Source organism: Melozone crissalis, unplaced genomic scaffold, assembly GCF_028551555.1.
Source record: "Melozone crissalis strain CALT ecotype California unplaced genomic scaffold, PUWL_Pcris_2 ptg000012l_1, whole genome shotgun sequence".
Taxonomy (NCBI): Eukaryota; Metazoa; Chordata; class Aves; order Passeriformes; family Passerellidae; genus Melozone; species Melozone crissalis.
Window position 1 is genome coordinate 15,300,973 of NW_026535790.1, and position 17,977 is coordinate 15,318,949.

Consider the following 17,977-nt stretch of genomic DNA (forward strand, 5'->3'; position numbering starts at 1 on the left):
CAGAGAAAGGAAAATGCCACAGTCCCAGCAGGAATAAAGAAAGGAAACCTTAGGGAAGGGGGGTTCTGGGAGCAGGAGCAGCCCTGTGGGCTGGGCTGTGATGCTGTCCCTGTGCAGGTGAACGGGATAAACGTGGAGGGGCTGCGGCACTCGGAGGTGGTGTCCCACATCAAGGCCAGGGACAGCGAGGCCAGGCTGCTCGTGGTGGACCCCGAGACAGACGAGTACTTCAAGAAGCTGGGGGTGACCCCCACGGAGGAGCACAGCAAAGGTGAGACCTTCCCTTCCCTTCCCTTCCCTTCCCAGGGTGACTCACGGTGGGATCCCAGATCCCAGCGCAGTCACATTTCCCTCCTGCCTCATCCCTCACTGGTTTCCTGAGAACCACCCAGCTATTTATAAACACTGAGAATAAACCCTCCCCCTGCCAAAAAGCACTCTGTGGCTTTTACACGGTGAATAATTAACTCTGGAACTCCGAGGCACTGAGGTGTGCTGGGCTTTGGGGTACTGGAGCACGGGTGCTTGCATGGATGTACCCAGCAAAAACTAACAGTGAGGGTAGGACTAAGTCTTTGTCCTTGGGTGTGTGTGGCAGCCACCTGGACATCTTCAGTGCCATGATTTTTATCAGCTGCAAGAATGTAAAATTTGGTGGGTGATTGGTTGATGATTTATCGTCATCATCATTGGGGGGACCCTTCAAAGCCAGGTTGGACAGGGCAGGGCTGTTCCAGTGCAAGGTGTCCCTGGGTGAGCTTTAAGCTCCCTTCCAACCCCAATCACTCCACGATTCTGTGATTCTGTTGCTCTTTGCTCCAGTGAAGGAGCCCCTGAGCACTGGAGAGTCCCTGTGCAGAGGGAAGGGCTGCACGCTGGCTGAGCAGGGCATGGCTGGGGCAGGAATCGTTCTCCTGGCTGGGGCAGGAATCGTTCTCCTGGCTGGGGCAGGAATCGTTCTCCTGGCTGGGGCAGGAATCGTTCTCCTGGCTGGGGCAGGAATCGTTCTCCTGGCTGGGGCAGGAATCGTTCTCGTGGCTGGGGCAGGAATCGTTCTCCTGGCTGGGGCAGGAATCGTTCTCGTGGCTGGGGCAGGAATTGTTCTCCTGGCTGGGGCAGGAATCGTTCTCCTGGCTGGGGCAGGAATCGTTCTCCTGGCTGGGGCAGGAATCGTTCTCCTGGCTGGGGCAGGAATCGTTCTCGTGGCTGGGGCAGGAATCGTTCTCCTGGCTGGGGCAGGAATCGTTCTCCTGGCTGGGGCAGGAATCGTTCTCGTGGCTGGGGCAGGAATCGTTCTCGTGGCTGGGGCAGGAATCGTTCTCGTGGCTGGGGCAGGAATCGTTCTCCTGGCTGGGGCAGGAATCGTTCTCCTGGCTGGGGCAGGAATCGTTCTCCTGGCTGGGGCAGGAATCGTTCTCGTGGCTGGGGCAGGAATCGTTCTCCTGGCTGGGGCAGGAATCGTTCTCCTGGCTGGGGCAGGAATCGTTCTCGTGGCTGGGGCAGGAATCGTTCTCGTGGCTGGGGCAGGAATCGTTCTCGTGGCTGGGGCAGGAATCGTTCTCCTGGCTGGGGCAGGAATTGTTCTCCTGGCTGCAGTAACCTGGCAGGGAAAGCTGCTCATCCCCTGCCCAGCCTGGCCGTGCCCTGCTCAATGCCCAGCTCTGTTTCCCAGCACAGCTGCTCCTTATCTGAGCCCCGGGATGCTCAATGGGCAGATTTGTCCCCAGAAATGGGTCAGGCACTGCTGGGGAGCCACAGGGTGTCAGATGCTGCAGGAGGAGCAGGGCTGGCTGCTGGCACTGCCACAAAGGAGCCCTTGTTCCAGCAGGGGACTGGGGAGGGAGCCTGGGGGCTCCAGCATTCACAGGGAGCAGAGTTTGGCACCTGCCAGGTAACAAAGGGCTCTGGGAAATTCTGCTGTTTGCAGGGTGAGAGGAAATAATAATAATAATAGTAATAGTAATAATAATAATAAATTCTATTATTATAATATTTTATCAGTTTATAATAATAACTTATTAGATAATATTTATTATAATATTTTATTATTTTATAATTATTATTTTATAAATTTTATAATTATTATTATTATTATTATTACTATTACTATTACTATTATTATTGTTGTCCTCTTGAACTGAGCTGCTTTGAGCTCACACTGACACTTCCCAAGCCCTGCAGCTCACCCTGAGCCCCTCAGCCTTTAACCAAAGGAGTGGCTTTTAGATGAAGCCTTTCCAGATATGGCTAATTTGGGTTTGAAGTCCAGTCCCACTTTTCTATTCCTTGACATCTGAAGCTTTTCATTTAAATAATTTAAAATTTAGCTACTTATGATACCAGAGACATAAACATCTGTGTGAGCTGACTCTTCTGATGCTCGTTGCTCAGAGCTTATCCTGCTCTAAGCACGAGTCCAGCATTCACTGCAATAAAATATTTAAGGATCCCAAAGCCACACGGAGGTTTTTGCACCAGCACACTCTCAAAAATCATGGTTTAGTTTTATTTTTCTGCTTTGCCCCAGAAATTCCTGCAGTCTGCAGTGATGCAGCCCCCAGTCAGTCCCTAGGGAAAGCATCCATGCTTGACATGATGCAGTTATTAATCCTGTCCCAATTAACACATCTGTTAGTCTGGGACAGAGACACGGTAATGCCTGGGGCAGTGACTTGATCGTGGTGACTGGCAGCTTAAATGCATGAAATTGCCATTGTGTGGGCTATTGTTGGAGTAAATCATTGGAAGTGAGCAAAAAAAAAAAAAAATTAAATTCCAGAGTGCCTGGAGAGGGGGTTGTGTGGCAGACACTGCTGTGGCAGCACCACGATGGGGATTTTGATGAAGGTTTTTGAGCTGGCTTTTAAGATTTTTGATTAAAGAATTTATGGAAAAAAAGGTAAAAAAAAAAAATAGAAAAAAGGGCAGGATGGTGGCTCCAGAAGGAGGTTACTTGGTCCTCCTCCTGGCAGGTGTTTTCCTCTGATCAGAAGGGTGGAGTGAGTTCAGGGGATGTGGGTCTAGAAGGGCACAGGGAGAGGACAAAGGCTTCTGTGTGGGCTGGGAACAGCCCAGAGTGGAGGGGCAGGGTGAGCTGGGGGGTGGGCAGGGCAGGAAGGGTGGGTGGGTGCCAGGTGCTGCTGCTCAGGGTGCTCACTGTGTGCTCTGTGTGTGTTTGCTGTGCCCAGGTGTGCCACCCCAGCCCATGACAAATGGATCTGCGCAGACCCAGGTGAGTCCTCACCTGCCCCAGAGAGGGCAGGAGGGACCAGGGGCTGTCCCTGCTGATGCTCAGGTCCCCAGGGCTTGTTTAGCTCAGCTTTGCTGCTGCCTGCTTTAATTGCTGCCTGCTTTTAATTGCTGCCTGCTTTAATTGCTGCCTGCTTTTAATTACTGCCCACTGCAGCTTTAATTCAGGGCTTGAACCAGGGCAGTTCCAGCCCCATTTAGTCCCAGGGGGAGAGGAGGAGGTGCAGTATCCCAGTTCTGCTGGGGCTGGGGGGTTCTGTGGGGTCCCAGGGGCTCCCCTGTGTGCAGGGACCCCTCAGCAGCTCCATCCCTGCAGGCTCCATCCCATCCCATCCCTGGGGGTTTATTGTGTCCAGCTCCGCCTGGCTCACACCACACTGACATTTTCCTTTCCTCCAGCTGAACGGGGGATCCACATCTTCATCTCACAGCGACCTGCAGAGCCCTGGGAAGGAATCCGAGGTAAAAAGCCCAAACCAACATCTCCTGTCCCCTGCACACCTCGTGTCCCCTCCATCCTGCCCCACTGGGCTGTGCAGTGAGGAGGTTCCAGTTTATCTCCCAGATCTGGGTTCATTGTACCCACCCAACAACCAAAATCCAGGCTTTGCTCTCATCCCTTGCACTGGGGAGATTAACTGGCAGTGATTCCTGCTTGGATAATTTGGGAGGTGAAGGGATGTCTGCAGGATTTGGGATCTCAGCTAATTACACTGATGAGCCACAGCAAGGCAGGGAACCCATGAGGAACACAGCTGTGAGGCTCAAGAGCTGCTAGCAGGACAAAAGGCAGAATTGGCTTTATTTAATATTTTTAATTTCTATTTTTTTTTAGTTTGGAGCACAGAGAATTTATCACAGTGTTTAAATGAAGGGAGGAGTTGTTTTTGCTGCCAGGCTGGGCTGAAGGGGTTTCTGTGATGTGGCTCAGCACTGGAAAGGGGCAAAACTTGTTGGGCAAGGTGAAGTGGCAACCAAAAATCAACACAAGGCATAGATTGGCATTCTCAGTTAATAATTCAGCAGGTTTTTTCCTCTTAAAATAAGAAGCGGGGATTTGCAGAGTGCTCAGAAATTTATCTTCAGCACAATGTTCTGCTATAAATAGAGCAGAGTGTCCCTGCAGGTGCCCAGCAGCAATGAGCCAGCCCCAGGTGCTCAGGTGGCCTCTGAGAGCACCCAGAGCCTCTCGGGCAGCAGCTGTGCCAGGCGCCTGCAATCTGCCCCTGTCCCTGTGAATAATGCATGGCCTGCTGCAATGGTGTGTGCTGGGAGACCCGGGCTGTGTCCTGTCCTCTGGGCAGCCTGGGTGTCCCCTGAGCCACCCTGGGTGTGACCGTGCTCACAGGGGTCCCAGGATGAGGGAAGAGCTGGGGGGTTTGCAGCCTGGGGATGCCCTGAGGGGCTGTGGGCACTGCAGTGCCATGGCATGGGGCACAGCTGGGGGGTTTGCAGCCCAGGGATGCTTTGAGGGGCTGTGGGCACTTTGGAATGGGGCACAGCAGATGATGCTGGGGGTTTGCAGCCTCTCTGGTGCCCCGAGGGGCTCTGGGCACTGCAGTGCTGTGCCATGGGGCGCAGCTGGTGATCCTGGGGGTTTTCAGCCTCTTTAGTGCCCTGAGGAGCCCTGGGCACTGCAGTGCCCTGGCATGGGGCACAGCTGGTGATCCTGGGGGTTTTCAGCCTCTTTAGTGCCCTGAGGAGCCCTGGGCACTGCAGTGCCATGGCATGGGGCGCAGCTGGTGATCCTGAGGGGTTTCCATCTTTGGTGATGCCCTGAGGGGCCCTGGGCACTGCAGTGCTGTGCCATGGGGTGATCCTGGGGGTTTGCAGCCTCTCTGGTGCCCTGAGGGGCCCTGAGCACTGCAGTGCCCGGCAGCGCTGGCAGCCGTGTCCCTTCCAGGACGGTGACACGGACAAGAAGGACCCGTTTGAGGAGAGTGGGCTGAGCCTGAGCCCCACGGCGGCCGAGGCCAAGGAGAAGGTGAGGGCCAAGCGAGTGAAGAAGCGAGCGCCGCAGATGGACTGGAACAAGAAACGGGAGATTTTCAGCAATTTCTGAGCCCTCCCTCCCGCCCAGCTCGGACCTTTCTGAGGTGCCTACGCCTGTCCTTCGGTGTCCACGTGAGATGCTTTGTGCTCTGCTCTTCACTGGTTGCTTTTACAAGGCGTATTTTAAAGCCCTTTTTATTTTTATTTTTTATTATTATTATTGTTGTTATTATTATTATTATTGTTACTCACCAGCGATTCTCATAAGAAAAATGTGACCAAAGCTCCTTTTCTTGCTTGCTCTGAGCCTGGCTCCGGCTGCCTGCCGTCCCTGTTCTATGAGAAAGGACTGGAAGAATTTTAACTCTTCTTTCTTACCTGCAGCATTTAGGCTTCTGTTACTTCTTTTTTTTTACTTTTTACGTGGGGTGTTTTGGCTTTGTGGGTGTCCCAGGCTGAGCCCCGTGGGATGCTCAGTGCCCCTGTGGAAGCATCTCATGGCTCATGGTGGGGGAGCCAGGAACCCCCTCCCCAGCTCCCTGTACCCAGCGTCAGCTGCTCCCACCATGGGAAAATGGATGTGGCTGGAAATTGTTCGTTGGCTTTGCTGTTGAAGCAAAAACATTTGTTTTGTTGGGTTTTTTTGTTTGTTTTTTAATGAAGTCCATGTGTTTCCAGTTAGTTTAGGAGCCTCCCCCTCAGCAGCAGCTCCTGCCCAGGCAGTAAAGCCCATTAAAAGCCCATTTTCACCCCAAGCAGCTCTGCAGAGGGGAGAGGGTTTAAAAGCAAACCCCAAGCCCTGAGAACACAGCTCTCCCCCAATGCAGCTGTGGATGTGGCAGGAGCAGCAGGGCCAGTCCTGCCCCACGGAGCACCAAGATGAGAACCACGAGATGCTACAAACCCGTCTGGACAGGCCTGGCAGTGGGGCTGAGCCCACATCTGCTGCCAGGAGAGACCCCAGGGATGCAGCTGGGTTGGTGTCCCCAGCCTGGCAGTGTCACCGTGGGAAGGACACCCTCCAAAGGACACCCTCCAAAGGACACCCTCCAAAGGAATCCCCCAAAGGAATCCCCCAAAGGAATCCTCCAGAGCCCTGGGTGTCCCTGGGGCTGCAGGTGCAGCAGGCCCTGCTGTGATGGCGTGGGCAGCACCCCTGGCCTCCTCCAAACCCGCTCTGGCCATTCAGAGTGTATCTAAAGCACTACAGATGAGTCCTTTAATCTCTTTATTGTTCCCTCTGGGTGTGTGGGTGAAGGTGGCCCAGCTGAGCTGAGGGAGCAGAGCTGGGTTACAGGGCTGGGGCTGCCCCACTGCTCCCCTGCCCCTGCAGGACCCCAGCCCTGCTCTGGGGAGGGGCTGGGGGCACAGAGCCCCTGTTCCCAGCTGGGATCAGTGATCAGTGGATGAGGGGTGAGCGCAGAGCTGCGCCCTGCCTCACTCAGCCCCTCTGGGATGGAGCCCCTGGCTGGGCAGCGTGCTGCGGGTGTGGGAACGGCTCTGCACGGATTTCCCAAGGAATCCCCAGATTGTGGAGCTAAAGGTGCCTTATGCCATGCTCTGCTCTCCTCGGCAGGGGCTGGGGCTCAGCACAGGGTGTTGGGCTGCCCTGGGCAGCAGCTGGTGCCCCTGGCCTTGTGCTGCTGGCAGGAGAGCGTGGAGAGCCTCAGGGGGAAAGGAGATGAGTTCTCTTTATGAAAGTGATCTTTGAGGATTGTCGATGGGCTGAACAGGTTGGAAATAACGGCTTTGGAGAGGAGCTGGTGCAGGTTTGGCTGCGGGTGATGAGACAGGACATGGGGGTGATGGGGATGTGGAGAGGCTGCCTCCCCTCGGGGCTCTGCCATTAGCCAGACACCTCTTCCCATCCCACTTCAAGCTACCTGCTCTCTTTTTGACCCCCAAAATACTGTTTTCTCTGTCTGGGTGATGTTTGGAAGGAGCCCCTCTTTCCCATGCTGTGCCCACATTGCCAAACCCCGGCAGTGCCCGGGCTGTGCAGGGCAGGGCAGCCCCAGGACACCCTGGTGCCCATCAGAGAGCACAGACCTGGTGTCAACGCCCCATTCCTCAGCCCAGACTGCTGGACTTGAGGGGAGAAAGGAAAAAAAACAAACCTTGTGTAGTGTTGAATGTAGATCAAAAGAAATCAGGCGTGCAAATCCGTGTTGGTAAGATTGCAAATCTTAATCTGTCAGTGCAAGGAAACTGCTCCTGGTTGAAGCATTACTGCATTCCTGACATCTTGTTGTAGCTCAGTAGTAATTATTCAGTTCCTGTACATTTAACTTGGAAAAGAAAAATCAATAAAGTCTAAGGCTGGCAGCAGCATTGCAAACCCGTATGTACACTGTAATGTCAGTAATAAACTTGGTTTGCCATGTACCCAGCACTTATCTGCTCCTTCCTCAGCTGCTCAGGGAGCCCTGGGCGGAACTGCAGCCCTCCAGCACATTGTAAACTTTGCTTCCTCTTCGGAGAGGAGCTGGAATTGCCCTTTGAAGCTCCACAATGAAGTCAGCACTGCCCTTTCTTTGAAGAACAAAACGCAGGGGTGGTGCTGTCCCTGCCAGCTCCTGGGGACACAGCCCGGCTCCCGTGGCTGTGTGACCCTTGTGGCACACAGAGTGGCACTGGTGATGCTGTGCATCACCCAGCAGCCAGGGATGGCTCATCCAGCAGGGACTCCTCTGCTCCTGCCTTGGGAAGGCTCCAGCTGCACCTCGGGATCACCAAGGCTGGAAGAGATCTCCAGGATCATCAAGTCCAACCTGTGCCCCATTCCCTACCTTGTCCCCATCCCTACCTCGTCCCCATCCCCACCTATTCCCCATCCCCAGAGCTCTGAGTGCCACATCCAGGCCTTCCCTGGACACCTCCAGGGATGGGAGCTCCACCACCACCCTCCTGTGCAGCCCTCCCAGTGCTTAACAACCTTTCCCACCAAGGAATTCCTGCTGCTGTGCACCCTGGATGTCCCCTGGCCCAGCTCCTGTCCTGTGGTCGGTTCTGTGGCAGGGCTGGGCAGGTTGTGCTGCCTGCTCTCAGCCTGGCAGGGTTGCCATGGTTCAGCCCTGCTCAGGTCACCCACGTTCTCCTCCCCTCAGCCAGTGCCACACAAATGCCAGCAGACCTCGTGGGTGCAAAAAGCCCTCACCACCTTTATTAAGCAGTATTTACAAGCAGCAGCAGCAGCTCCCTGAGGACAAAGCTTTTCCCTGCAGTGACTCAGAGTGGCACAGCTGGGCTGTGCTCAGCCATTCAGCCAGGCTGGAGCCTGCAGCTCTGTCCCAGCAGGATTGCTGCCTCTCCAAGCCCCTTTTTCCTCTGCAGAGCTGAGCCGTGGCCGGTGGCTGTTCCTGGAGCTGCTGAGCAGGCTCCTGTCCCTGCGGCCACACTGCCAGCCCTGTGCCAGGCCCGAGCAGCTCTGTGGCTCTGCCAAGGCTGGATGGTCCCTCAGGGTCTCCTGGCAGCAGGGCAGATGTCTTGGTTGAGGCACTGGCTGCAGCGAGGGCTCACAGGCAGGCAGGTCTGCTGCCCAAAGCCCACGAGGAGCCAGTTGATCTCCTTCCAGAGGTCCCTGCAGTGAGGAGACAAACAGCACCGTTGCCATGCAGCTTGGAAGGGTGAGAACAGCCTGTGGTGTTAATGGGGTCCCTTTCTTTCCCCTTCCTGGAGGTGAGTCCCAGCCCTGCCAGCCCTGCTAGATCCCTGCTGGAACAGCCCTCCCAACCCTTCCTGGTCCTGCTGGGCTGGGGGGAGCAGTGCCTGTGCTCAGGCACGTGCCAGGTGTGGGGATGCCCCTCTGTGCCAGCCGTGTTTGATACTGAACAACAACCACCAGTGAGGCCAGGATCCAGCCCTGCTGCTCTGGCCACTGGGCTCAGCAAGGACCAACACCTGGCCTGGGTCATGGTAAACCTGGCAGGCAAAAATCAGGGGTCAGGAGCTGCAATGGTGGTGACTGATCCACCTGATAACAACAGAGCCTCCACACAGGTGAGATATTGCTGCTGTGGCTTGGGCAGAGGGGAAACACTGCGAGCCTGAAAGGAGCAAGGAGCCAAAATGCAGCCCCAAGCAGGGCTGAGTGCAGACACAGGGCCTCACCTGGGCAGCCACTCCTCCAGTGCCACCCGAGTCTGCTCGGGGCTCTTGGTCTCCTTCTTCACCCACTGGAGCCTGTTGGAGATCCTGTGCACGTGGGTGTCCACAGCTGGGGAGGGAGAGCCAGAGTTCAGCTGGGGCAGGCACAGAGAGACAGAGCAGAGCCCAGGTGTCTGTCACAGCCCCAGGACAAGGGCACAGAGCAGAGCCCAGGTGTCTGTCACAGCCCCAGGACAAGGGCACAGAGCAGAGCCCCAGCTCTGTCACAGCCCCAGGACAAGGGGACAGAGTAGAGCCCCAGCTCTGTCACAGCCCCAGGACAAGGGCACAGAGCAGAGCCCCAGCTCTGTCACAGCCCCAGGACAAGGGCACAGAGCAGAGCCCAGGTGTCTGTCACAGCCCCAGGACAAGGGCACAGAGCAGAGCCCAGGTGTCTGTCACAGCCCCAGGACAAGGGGACAGAGCAGAGCCCCAGGTGTCTGTCACAGCCCCAGGACAAGGGCACAGAGCAGAGCCCAGGTGTCTGTCACAGCCCCAGGACAAGGGGACAGAGCAGAGCCCCAGGTGTCTGTCACAGCCCCAGGACAAGGGCACAGAGCAGAGCCCAGGTGTCTGTCACAGCCCCAGGACAAGGGCACAGAGCAGAGCCCCAGGTGTCTGTCACAGCCCCAGGACAAGGGCACAGAGCAGAGCCCCAGCTCTGTCACAGCCCCAGGACAAGGGCACAGAGCAGAGCCCAGGTGTCTGTCACAGCCCCAGGACAAGGGGACAGAGCAGAGCCCAGGTGTCTGTCACAGCCCCAGGACAAGGGCACAGAGCAGAGCCCAGGTGTCTGTCACAGCCCCAGGACAAGGGCACAGAGCAGAGCCCAGGTGTCTGTCACAGCCCCAGGACAAGGGGACAGAGCAGAGCCCCAGGTGTCTGTCACAGCCCCAGGACAAGGGCACAGAGCAGAGCCCCAGGTGTCTGTCACAGCCCCCAGGACAAGGGGACAGAGCAGAGCCCAGGTGTCTGTCACAGCCCCAGGACAAGGGCACAGAGCAGAGCCCAGGTGTCTGTCACAGCCCCAGGACAAGGGCACAGAGCAGAGCCCCAGCTCTGTCACAGCCCCAGGACAAGGGGACAGAGTAGAGCCCCAGCTCTGTCACAGCCCCAGGACAAGGGCACAGAGCAGAGCCCAGGTGTCTGTCACAGCCCCAGGACAAGGGCACAGAGCAGAGCCCCAGCTCTGTCACAGCCCCAGGACAAGGGCACAGAGCAGAGCCCAGGTGTCTGTCACAGCCCCAGGACAAGGGCACAGAGCAGAGCCCAGGTGTCTGTCACAGCCCCAGGACAAGGGGACAGAGCAGAGCCCCAGGTGTCTGTCACAGCCCCAGGACAAGGGCACAGAGCAGAGCCCAGGTGTCTGTCACAGCCCCAGGACAAGGGGACAGAGCAGAGCCCCAGGTGTCTGTCACAGCCCCAGGACAAGGGCACAGAGCAGAGCCCCAGGTGTCTGTCACAGCCCCCAGGACAAGGGGACAGAGCAGAGCCCAGGTGTCTGTCACAGCCCCAGGACAAGGGCACAGAGCAGAGCCCAGGTGTCTGTCACAGCCCCAGGACAAGGGCACAGAGCAGAGCCCAGGTGTCTGTCACAGCCCCAGGACAAGGGCACAGAGCAGAGCCCCAGGTGTCTGTCACAGCCCCAGGACAAGGGGACAGAGCAGAGCCCCAGCTCTGTCACAGCCCCAGGACAAGGGGACAGAGCAGAGCCCAGGTGTCTGTCACAGCCCCAGGACAAGGGCACAGAGCAGAGCCCAGGTGTCTGTCACAGCCCCCAGGCAGCCCCTGGGGCAGCAGAGCACCCAGCTGGGACAGAGCACAGGGCAGGGGAGCCTCACTCCAAGGACAAACATTTTCTTCCCAGGCCTGCAGCCAAAAGCATTTGGGGTGGGTGTCTGTCTGTCCCTCCCCAGGCTCACACAGCCTCTCCCAAGGCTCCCCAGCCCCATGGAGCAGGCACAGGCCTGGCCCCCGCTCCCTCTGCACGTTCCCATCCTCCCCGAGTTTCAGCTGAGTTACGCAAACTGTGCTCTCTGCCCCTTCCTCTGCCCGCACGGAAAACACATTTCATAATACCCACCAGCAGAGAGGGCTTGGGAGGCTTAAAGCAGTGTTTATAATGTGCTTTGAGCTCAAAAGCTCTGCATGCAAAGTGTATTATTGTTAGATCAGCGGTGATAAACCTGTCTCTGGGGCTAATTGGGCAAAACCCAGGAAATTGCTGTAAACAGGAAGACTGAGCCTTGCCTCCCAAATCAAACCCGAGCACACAATTATTTGGAAAGCACTTGGCTGCTTTGGCTGCCTCTGGACTTCCCTCCCCCACAGCAGGGGAACAACAGACCCCAAGGGCTGCTGGATGCAGGGCAGGGGCCACGGCCTGTCCAGCTGATGGTCACCATTGGGGCTGCAGGCTCCAGCTCCCGCCCACCCGCTGCTCCTGCCTTTCCCAGGGCTCTCCCATCCTTCTGGAACACTCCTCTGTCCCCAGGGGCCCCAGGGCAGGACCTGCAGGACCCCAGGACCTCCAGCCCCATCTGGCACCAGCTCCCCAGGGCTGTGACTTCCCTTGGGGATGTCTGTTATCAGATTTGGGGAGGAACAGCAGCTGCTCACATCCTGCAGCTCCCTGGGTGAGTGCTGAGTGTCACATCACTCCCTTAGCCAGATACTGGACCAAAGGGGTGTTAGCAGGCTGCTGGGGCTGCACTGCTGCCCCTCTGCCTGGGGATGGGCTGGGTTTAGGAGAGGGATGGGAGAAGCACAGGTTACCTATCCCAGCCACGCTGTCCCAGGCTATGTGCATGGCCAGATGGGCCATTTTGGGCCCAACTCCTGGCAGCTGCACCAGCTCCTCCACAGTGCTCGGGATGTCCCCTCCGTATTTCTGCTTCAGGATGGCCGTGGTCTGCTTGATGTACTTCACCTTGTTCTGCAAAGCCAAGGGGAAAGCACACAGTCCAAGCTGCCCTGCAACACAGGGAAACAAACACACAGCCCAGGAAAGCAACCATTCCTGAGCGTGTGTTACAGGCGAGGCCACACATGGGAGCGGTGCAGGAGAAAGAGCCTCCACTTCTACATGAAATGAAAATGCTGAGAGCTGGGGAGCTCCAACCTCCTCCTGCACAGGCCCTGCGGCCAACAATCCCATCCTGCTGGCAATACAAAGTGCCAAAACTGGCGTAAAATCCAGCTTCTAGCCTGACACCAGGGGAGAGAGGAGGGCACAGGAGTTCCTGTGTCCATGTGGCAATGCTGCACTCACCTGTCACTACAGGACATGAAATAATACAATGTGGACACACTGCTCTTTCCAAGGCAAAAAGAGACTTTTCAATTTTTGACTCTAACATTTATAGATTTTTAAAAGTGATGGTGGATTGGAGGGTGACAGTGCCACCTCTCCAATGACACTAGACAAATCAACAATCCATCAAATTTCTTCCATAAAAAAATAGAAAACAATACATTATTTAAATGAAATGTGTAAGAAAGTTCCTTACAAGAATGTAACCATCAAAAAGCTTAGAAAACCCTAAAAGATCAGACCAGCACTGACCCTCCAGAAGCCCACGGGGTAGATGATGTGGCCCAGGCTCTCCTCATCCATCTGCAGCACGCTGTCCACGGTGAGGCCGCGCCGGCGCAGGCGCAGCATGGCAGCGCTCGTCACCTGGTCCTTGGTCTGGCTGGACAGCATCAGGGCCAGCAGCACCTGGTACCGCCTCACCTGGGGACACAGGGGACACTGAGATACCCTGGGGGCATCCAGCAGCTCTGCACCACCCCCAGGGCAGGGTGTGCTCCCACCCTTCAGCCCTATCTGCCTCCAAGAGACTGGAAGGCTGCAACAGGAATAACCCATAACCAACAGGAATAATCCATAACCTTCTAATTCCACCACACAATAAATGGAGACAAGGAAACCCCTCAAGCTCAGCTGTCAGCTCCTGCGAGAGGGCAGGGAGCAGCTCTGCCTGCTGGGATCTCACTCCAAAGACATCAGTGCTGAGCCACAAAGGGCTGGAGAAAGCTTTTCCTGAGGATGGCATTCCCAGGAGAGCCACAGGATGCACAGGCACAAACAGCCAATGATTTTTCATGCAATGTCTGCTCTAAGCAGCTTTTGAAAATCCCAGTCCTTTCCCACTAGCCTTCAGTAGGAACTGGTATCTGGCTCCAGTGAACTCCCAGGGAACCAAATCTGAACAACTGGGATGAGAGACTGGGAGAAGGAAGACAAATCCCAGGAATTCCTCTGCTGCTGCCATGCAGGGTTAAGCCAGGCCATCACCTCCTATTTCCCAAGTCTTTCTTCCCAGATGTGATTCCATCCCACCAGAGTGAGGAGGATGATGCAACTAACCCACAATGACCCTGGACAACGTGGGACACAATCCTCCCTCCAGCTCTCCTGCAAAGTTTGCAAAACCAGGTGCACCAGGAAAAATCCCTGCATGCATGGAAGCAGGATAATCTCAGGGTACAGAGAAATGGTGTGAGGAGCTGAGGGTTACAACATCCACTTTTTCTTGGAAGCAGCAAGGCAGCTTCCCCAGGGAAGAGAAGCTATTTCCATGTGGTCCCACAGCTGCCAGCCCACGCGGCCGAGAGCGTGTGATGCTGCCTGGCTCCGGGGTCACAGCTCATCCTTCTGCCCAGGGAGCAGCAAGGGCAGCATTCCCTGTGCCAGGGCTGTCCAGCTGTGTCCTCCAGAGCCCTCCCTCAGAGCCCAGCACGTCCCACCGCCCCTCTGGATGATCCCCACGTTCCCACTCCAGAGGCTCCAGGTCTGTGGGGTTGGATTAGTCAGTCTCCAAAGCCACTTCCAACCCGATCAATTCTGGGGTCCTGTGATCCCCACATTCCCACTCCAGTGCCTCCCACTGCCCCTCCAAGCCTGCCCCACACATTCCTCTGCATTCCACAGCCACCTTGCTGGATACCTTCCCTGAACTCCTACAGAGATTTTTAGGGAAAAACGAACATGGCTTCACGCCCTGCCAACCTGCTCCATAAAGCAGCACTGCCCCTCACATCCATCACATCCTCTGGGACCAATCCCAGCCCTGATCCTGATCCCGTTTCTGTCCTGGAAACATCCCAAGTGGGACAGATCCAGGGGCAGCAGGAGGACGAGGGAGGCTGGGTTCTCCTGTGCCTGCCAGAGCTGTCACCCAGGGATGCTGTTACCCGTGGATGCTGTTCCCTGTGGGAATGTTGTCACCTGTGGGAATGCTGTCACCCATGAATGCTGTTCTCTGTGGATGCTGTTCCCTGTGGGAATGTTGTCACCCGTGGATGCTGTTCCCTGTGGGAATGCTGATCCCTGTGGGAATGCCATTACCCGTGGATGCTGTTCCCTATGGGAATGCTGTTCCCTGTGGGAATGCTGCTCCCTATGGGATTGCTGTCACCCGTGGATGCTGCTCCCTGTGGGAATGCTGTTCCCTGTGGATGCTGTTCCCTGTGGATGCTGCTCCCTGTGGGAATGCTGTTCCCTGTGGATGCTGTTCCCTGTGGATGCTGCTCCCTGTGGGAATGCTGTTCCCTGTGGATGCTGTTCCCTGTGGATGCTGCTCCCTGTGGGAATGCTGTTCCCTGTGGATGCTGCTCCCTGTGGGAATGCTGCCCCCATGGAATGCCAGGGTTACCTCTGGAGGCGCGCTGGTGTCGTAGCACCTGTGCACTCCCATCTCATCCACGGGAGCATCCCTGCCGCTCCTCATCTGGCGGATGCGCTGCAGCTGCTCCCGCCAGCGCGGCGGCTCCCAGCGCGGCTCGGCGCCCTCGCCCTGCCCTGCTTCATAGGCAATGGCCACGCTCTTCCTCCTCCTGCTCTGCCTCGGCACCGCGGGCGTGCGCTGGAGCTGGCTGCCTGCATGGATGGCAGAGACTCCAGGTTCAGGAGAGCTGCCTGCACAGAGCTCGGTGACAGCCCCATGTGCCACCAGCCGCCCAGGGGACCCTGACCAGGGTGAGTTCCCTGCCCTGAGTCCCAACCCAAACACTGAGCATCCCCCGGCCCCAAGCAGAGCCAGCAGGGGCGAGGGAGGGCAGAAGGACCTGTGAGACAAGTGGCAACAGGTGACAACAGTGGGGTCACATGTCACACCATGGGGACAGTGTCCCAAACTGCTGGAGGTGCATCCCCAACCCCGGGACAGCCACATTGCTCGCTCAGAGCGGGGCATGACAAGGACACCCAGCCCCTGTCCCCAGCCATGCCGGGGCCTGGTGCAGCCCCAGCCGCTCCCCGTGCCCAGCACACCCCGATTCCCCCTTCTCGTACCAGCAATTCCCCTCTCCTGCACGCCCCACGACCTCAATCTCCTCTTCCCGTACCCCAGGAAGCCATGATCCCTCCTTCATACTCTCCATCTCATCCTGTATCCTCATCCTCTGACCCAGACCCCCATCCCCTAACAGTACCCCATCCCCTGCCCATACCTTGATCCTCTGTCCGTACATCCCATACACTGTTCTGCACCCCATCCCCTGCCTGTACCCCATCCCTTTTCCGTACCCCATTCTGAGTCCCGTACCCCATCCCCTCTCCGGTACCGCATTCCCTCTCCGGTACCCCATTCCCAATCCAATACCCCAATCCCTGCCTGTACACTCAAACCCTATCCATACCCCCATCCCCTGTCCATACCCCATCCCCTCTCCCATACCCCATTCCCAGTCCCGTACCCCGATCTCCTGTCCCGTACCCCCAGTTCCCCTGTCCTGTACCCTGTCTTGCACCCCATCCCCTGCCCGTACCCCATTCCCAGGCCCCTACCCCATCCCCTGCCCGTGCCCTGTCCCGCACCCCGTCCCCTGCCCGTACCCCCGCCGCCCCCGGCCGAGCGCAGCCGCCGCAGGCCGGGCCGGGCCGCGCTCATGGCGGCCCCGCGAACTACCGGGCCCGGGGCGCACCGGGGCCGCCGGAACGGGCGGGGCGAGCGCGGGGCGGGGCCGGCACCGGGCACCGGGCGCCGGGCCCCGAGCGGAGCGGGCCGGGGGCGGCGGGACCGGGCCGGGCCGGGCTCGGCTCGGGGTGAGTGACGGGGGAGCCGGCACCGGGAGGGGACCGCGCTTGGGGGCCGCGCTGTGAGCCCGCTGTGTGTCCGAGGGGCCCGGCTGTGACCCACGGTGTGTTTCTTGGGGTCTGGGATGTGACCCCCGGTGTGTTCGGGGGCTGGAGTGTGACCCCCGTTGTGTTTGTTGGGGTCTGGGTGTGACCCCCGTTGTGTTTGGGATCTGTAGTGTGGCCCCCGGTATGTTTGGGGTGTGGAGTGTGACCCTCGTTGTGTTTGTTGGGGTCTGGGGTGTGACTCCCATTGTGTTCGGGGTCTGGGATGTGTCCCCCGTTGTGTGTCCCTAAGCGCTTGTGGCATATCCCGGCTTGGGGTGGGTTGTGGCGTGTTTGGATTTGGGGTGGGATGTGGCATGTCCCGGCTTGGGGTGGGATGTGGCATGTTCGGGCTTGTTCAGGGGTCGTGGGGGGACAATGTGCCATCGCCCGGAGTGGGCTAGGGTTGTGGGCGTCCCCGGGGAGGTGCACTCCGAGTGTCCCTGGGGACAGAGGGCTGGGGGCTGCGTGTGTCCCCGGGGATGGTGGGCTAGGGTCCATGGTGTGTCCCCTGGTGACACTGGATTGGGGTCCATGGTGTGTCCCCTGGTGACACTGGGTAGAAGCCCATGGCATGTCCTCTGGTGACACTGGGCTGTGTCCGTGGTATGTCCCCTGGTGACACTGGGCTGGGGTCTGTGCCATGTCCCCTGGTGACACTGGGCTGAGGTCCGTGCCATGTCCCCTGGTGACACTGGGCTGAGGTCCGTGCCATGTCCCCTGGTGACACTGGGCTGGGGTCTGTGCCATGTCCCCTGGTGACACTGGGCTGGGGTCCGTGCCATGTCCCCTGGTGACACTGGGCTGAGGTCCGTGCCATGTCCCCTGGTGACACTGGGCTGAGGTCCGTGCCATGTCCCCTGGTGACACTGGGCTGGGGTCTGTGCCATGTCCCCTGGTGACACTGGGCCGGGGCCCGTGCCATGTGCCCTGGGATGCAGGGACAGGCTGTGTGGTGCATCCCCAGGAGCAGCAGGGATTGCTGTGCCAGGCTGTGGGAAGGCCATGGGATGTCCATGGGGCTCTGGGGTTGTGCAGAGTCCTGTGCCCAGGGCCAGGGTCCCCAAGGGACAGTGGGTCGGGCAGGGGGAGGCAGTTTCTGCAGTTGTTGTTGTAATGCCATCCCTGTTCTTGCGCCATCTTTCCCTTGCCATGGCAGCACTTGGATGTTCCAGCACTCAGATTTGTGGGTCCTTCCTCACTTCCACATCGACAGCACAGCACAGTGTGCTTGGCCTTTGCTTGGGGAACAAGTGTCCAGCTCACACCCTCCAAAAAGTGTGTGTGCGTGGAAATACTGCAAAAATCAGCCTGTGTGCTGGGCTGGGCATTCAGAGCTCCCAGGAAAGGGTGTCCCAAAGGTCCCTGTTCCGTGGGGGATGCAGGTGCTGAAGGCAAGAGCTGCACAAGCTCCTTGTGTTTCCTCAGTGTTGGGCTTCTCCCATGTTTGAAAAGGCTCAAGGC

At 57.7% G+C, this 17,977-nt stretch overlaps 3 protein-coding genes across 8 annotated transcripts in view; 2 read left to right on the forward strand and 1 right to left on the reverse strand.

Moving 5' to 3' along the window:
* NHERF2 (NHERF family PDZ scaffold protein 2) overlaps positions 1-5,771 on the forward strand; it is a 31,731-nt gene extending 25,960 nt beyond the window's left edge. The window contains exons 4-7 of the mRNA XM_054271059.1: positions 118-271; positions 3,189-3,232; positions 3,649-3,711; positions 5,153-5,771. Of these exons, the coding sequence (XP_054127034.1) occupies positions 118-271; positions 3,189-3,232; positions 3,649-3,711; positions 5,153-5,311 (420 nt within the window). The 3' untranslated portion in view covers positions 5,312-5,771. The remainder of the gene's footprint in view (positions 1-117; positions 272-3,188; positions 3,233-3,648; positions 3,712-5,152) is intronic.
* Positions 5,772-8,382: 2,611 nt separating this feature from the next.
* NTHL1 (nth like DNA glycosylase 1) lies at positions 8,383-16,283 on the reverse strand. The gene is made up of 6 exons (XM_054271066.1): positions 16,229-16,283; positions 15,048-15,271; positions 12,953-13,123; positions 12,163-12,322; positions 9,352-9,457; positions 8,383-8,821 (listed from the first exon to the last, which is right to left on the reverse strand). Exons 1-6 carry the CDS (start codon positions 16,281-16,283, stop codon positions 8,698-8,700), a joined length of 840 nt encoding a protein of 279 aa, XP_054127041.1. The 3' UTR covers positions 8,383-8,697.
* A 100-nt stretch (positions 16,284-16,383) lies between these two features.
* The window catches only part of TSC2 (TSC complex subunit 2), a 33,721-nt gene continuing 32,127 nt past the window's right edge, over positions 16,384-17,977 (forward strand). For all 6 annotated transcript variants that reach the window (XM_054271047.1, XM_054271049.1, XM_054271048.1 and 3 more), the window contains exon 1: positions 16,384-16,438. The gene's annotated coding sequence lies outside the window, so the exon portion shown is untranslated. The remainder of the gene's footprint in view (positions 16,439-17,977) is intronic.

Coding starts and splice junctions, on each gene's coding strand:
- NTHL1 (XM_054271066.1), bottom strand. CDS start 16,283: ATGAGCGCGGCCCGGCCCGGCCTGCGGCGGCTGCGCTCGGCCGGGGGC. Junction 15,272..16,228: donor CTCGGCCGGGGGCGGCGGGG/GTACGGGCAGGG, acceptor CCATCCATGCAG/GCAGCCAGCTCCAGCGCACG. Junction 13,124..15,047: donor ACACCAGCGCGCCTCCAGAG/GTAACCCTGGCA, acceptor CTGTGTCCCCAG/GTGAGGCGGTACCAGGTGCT.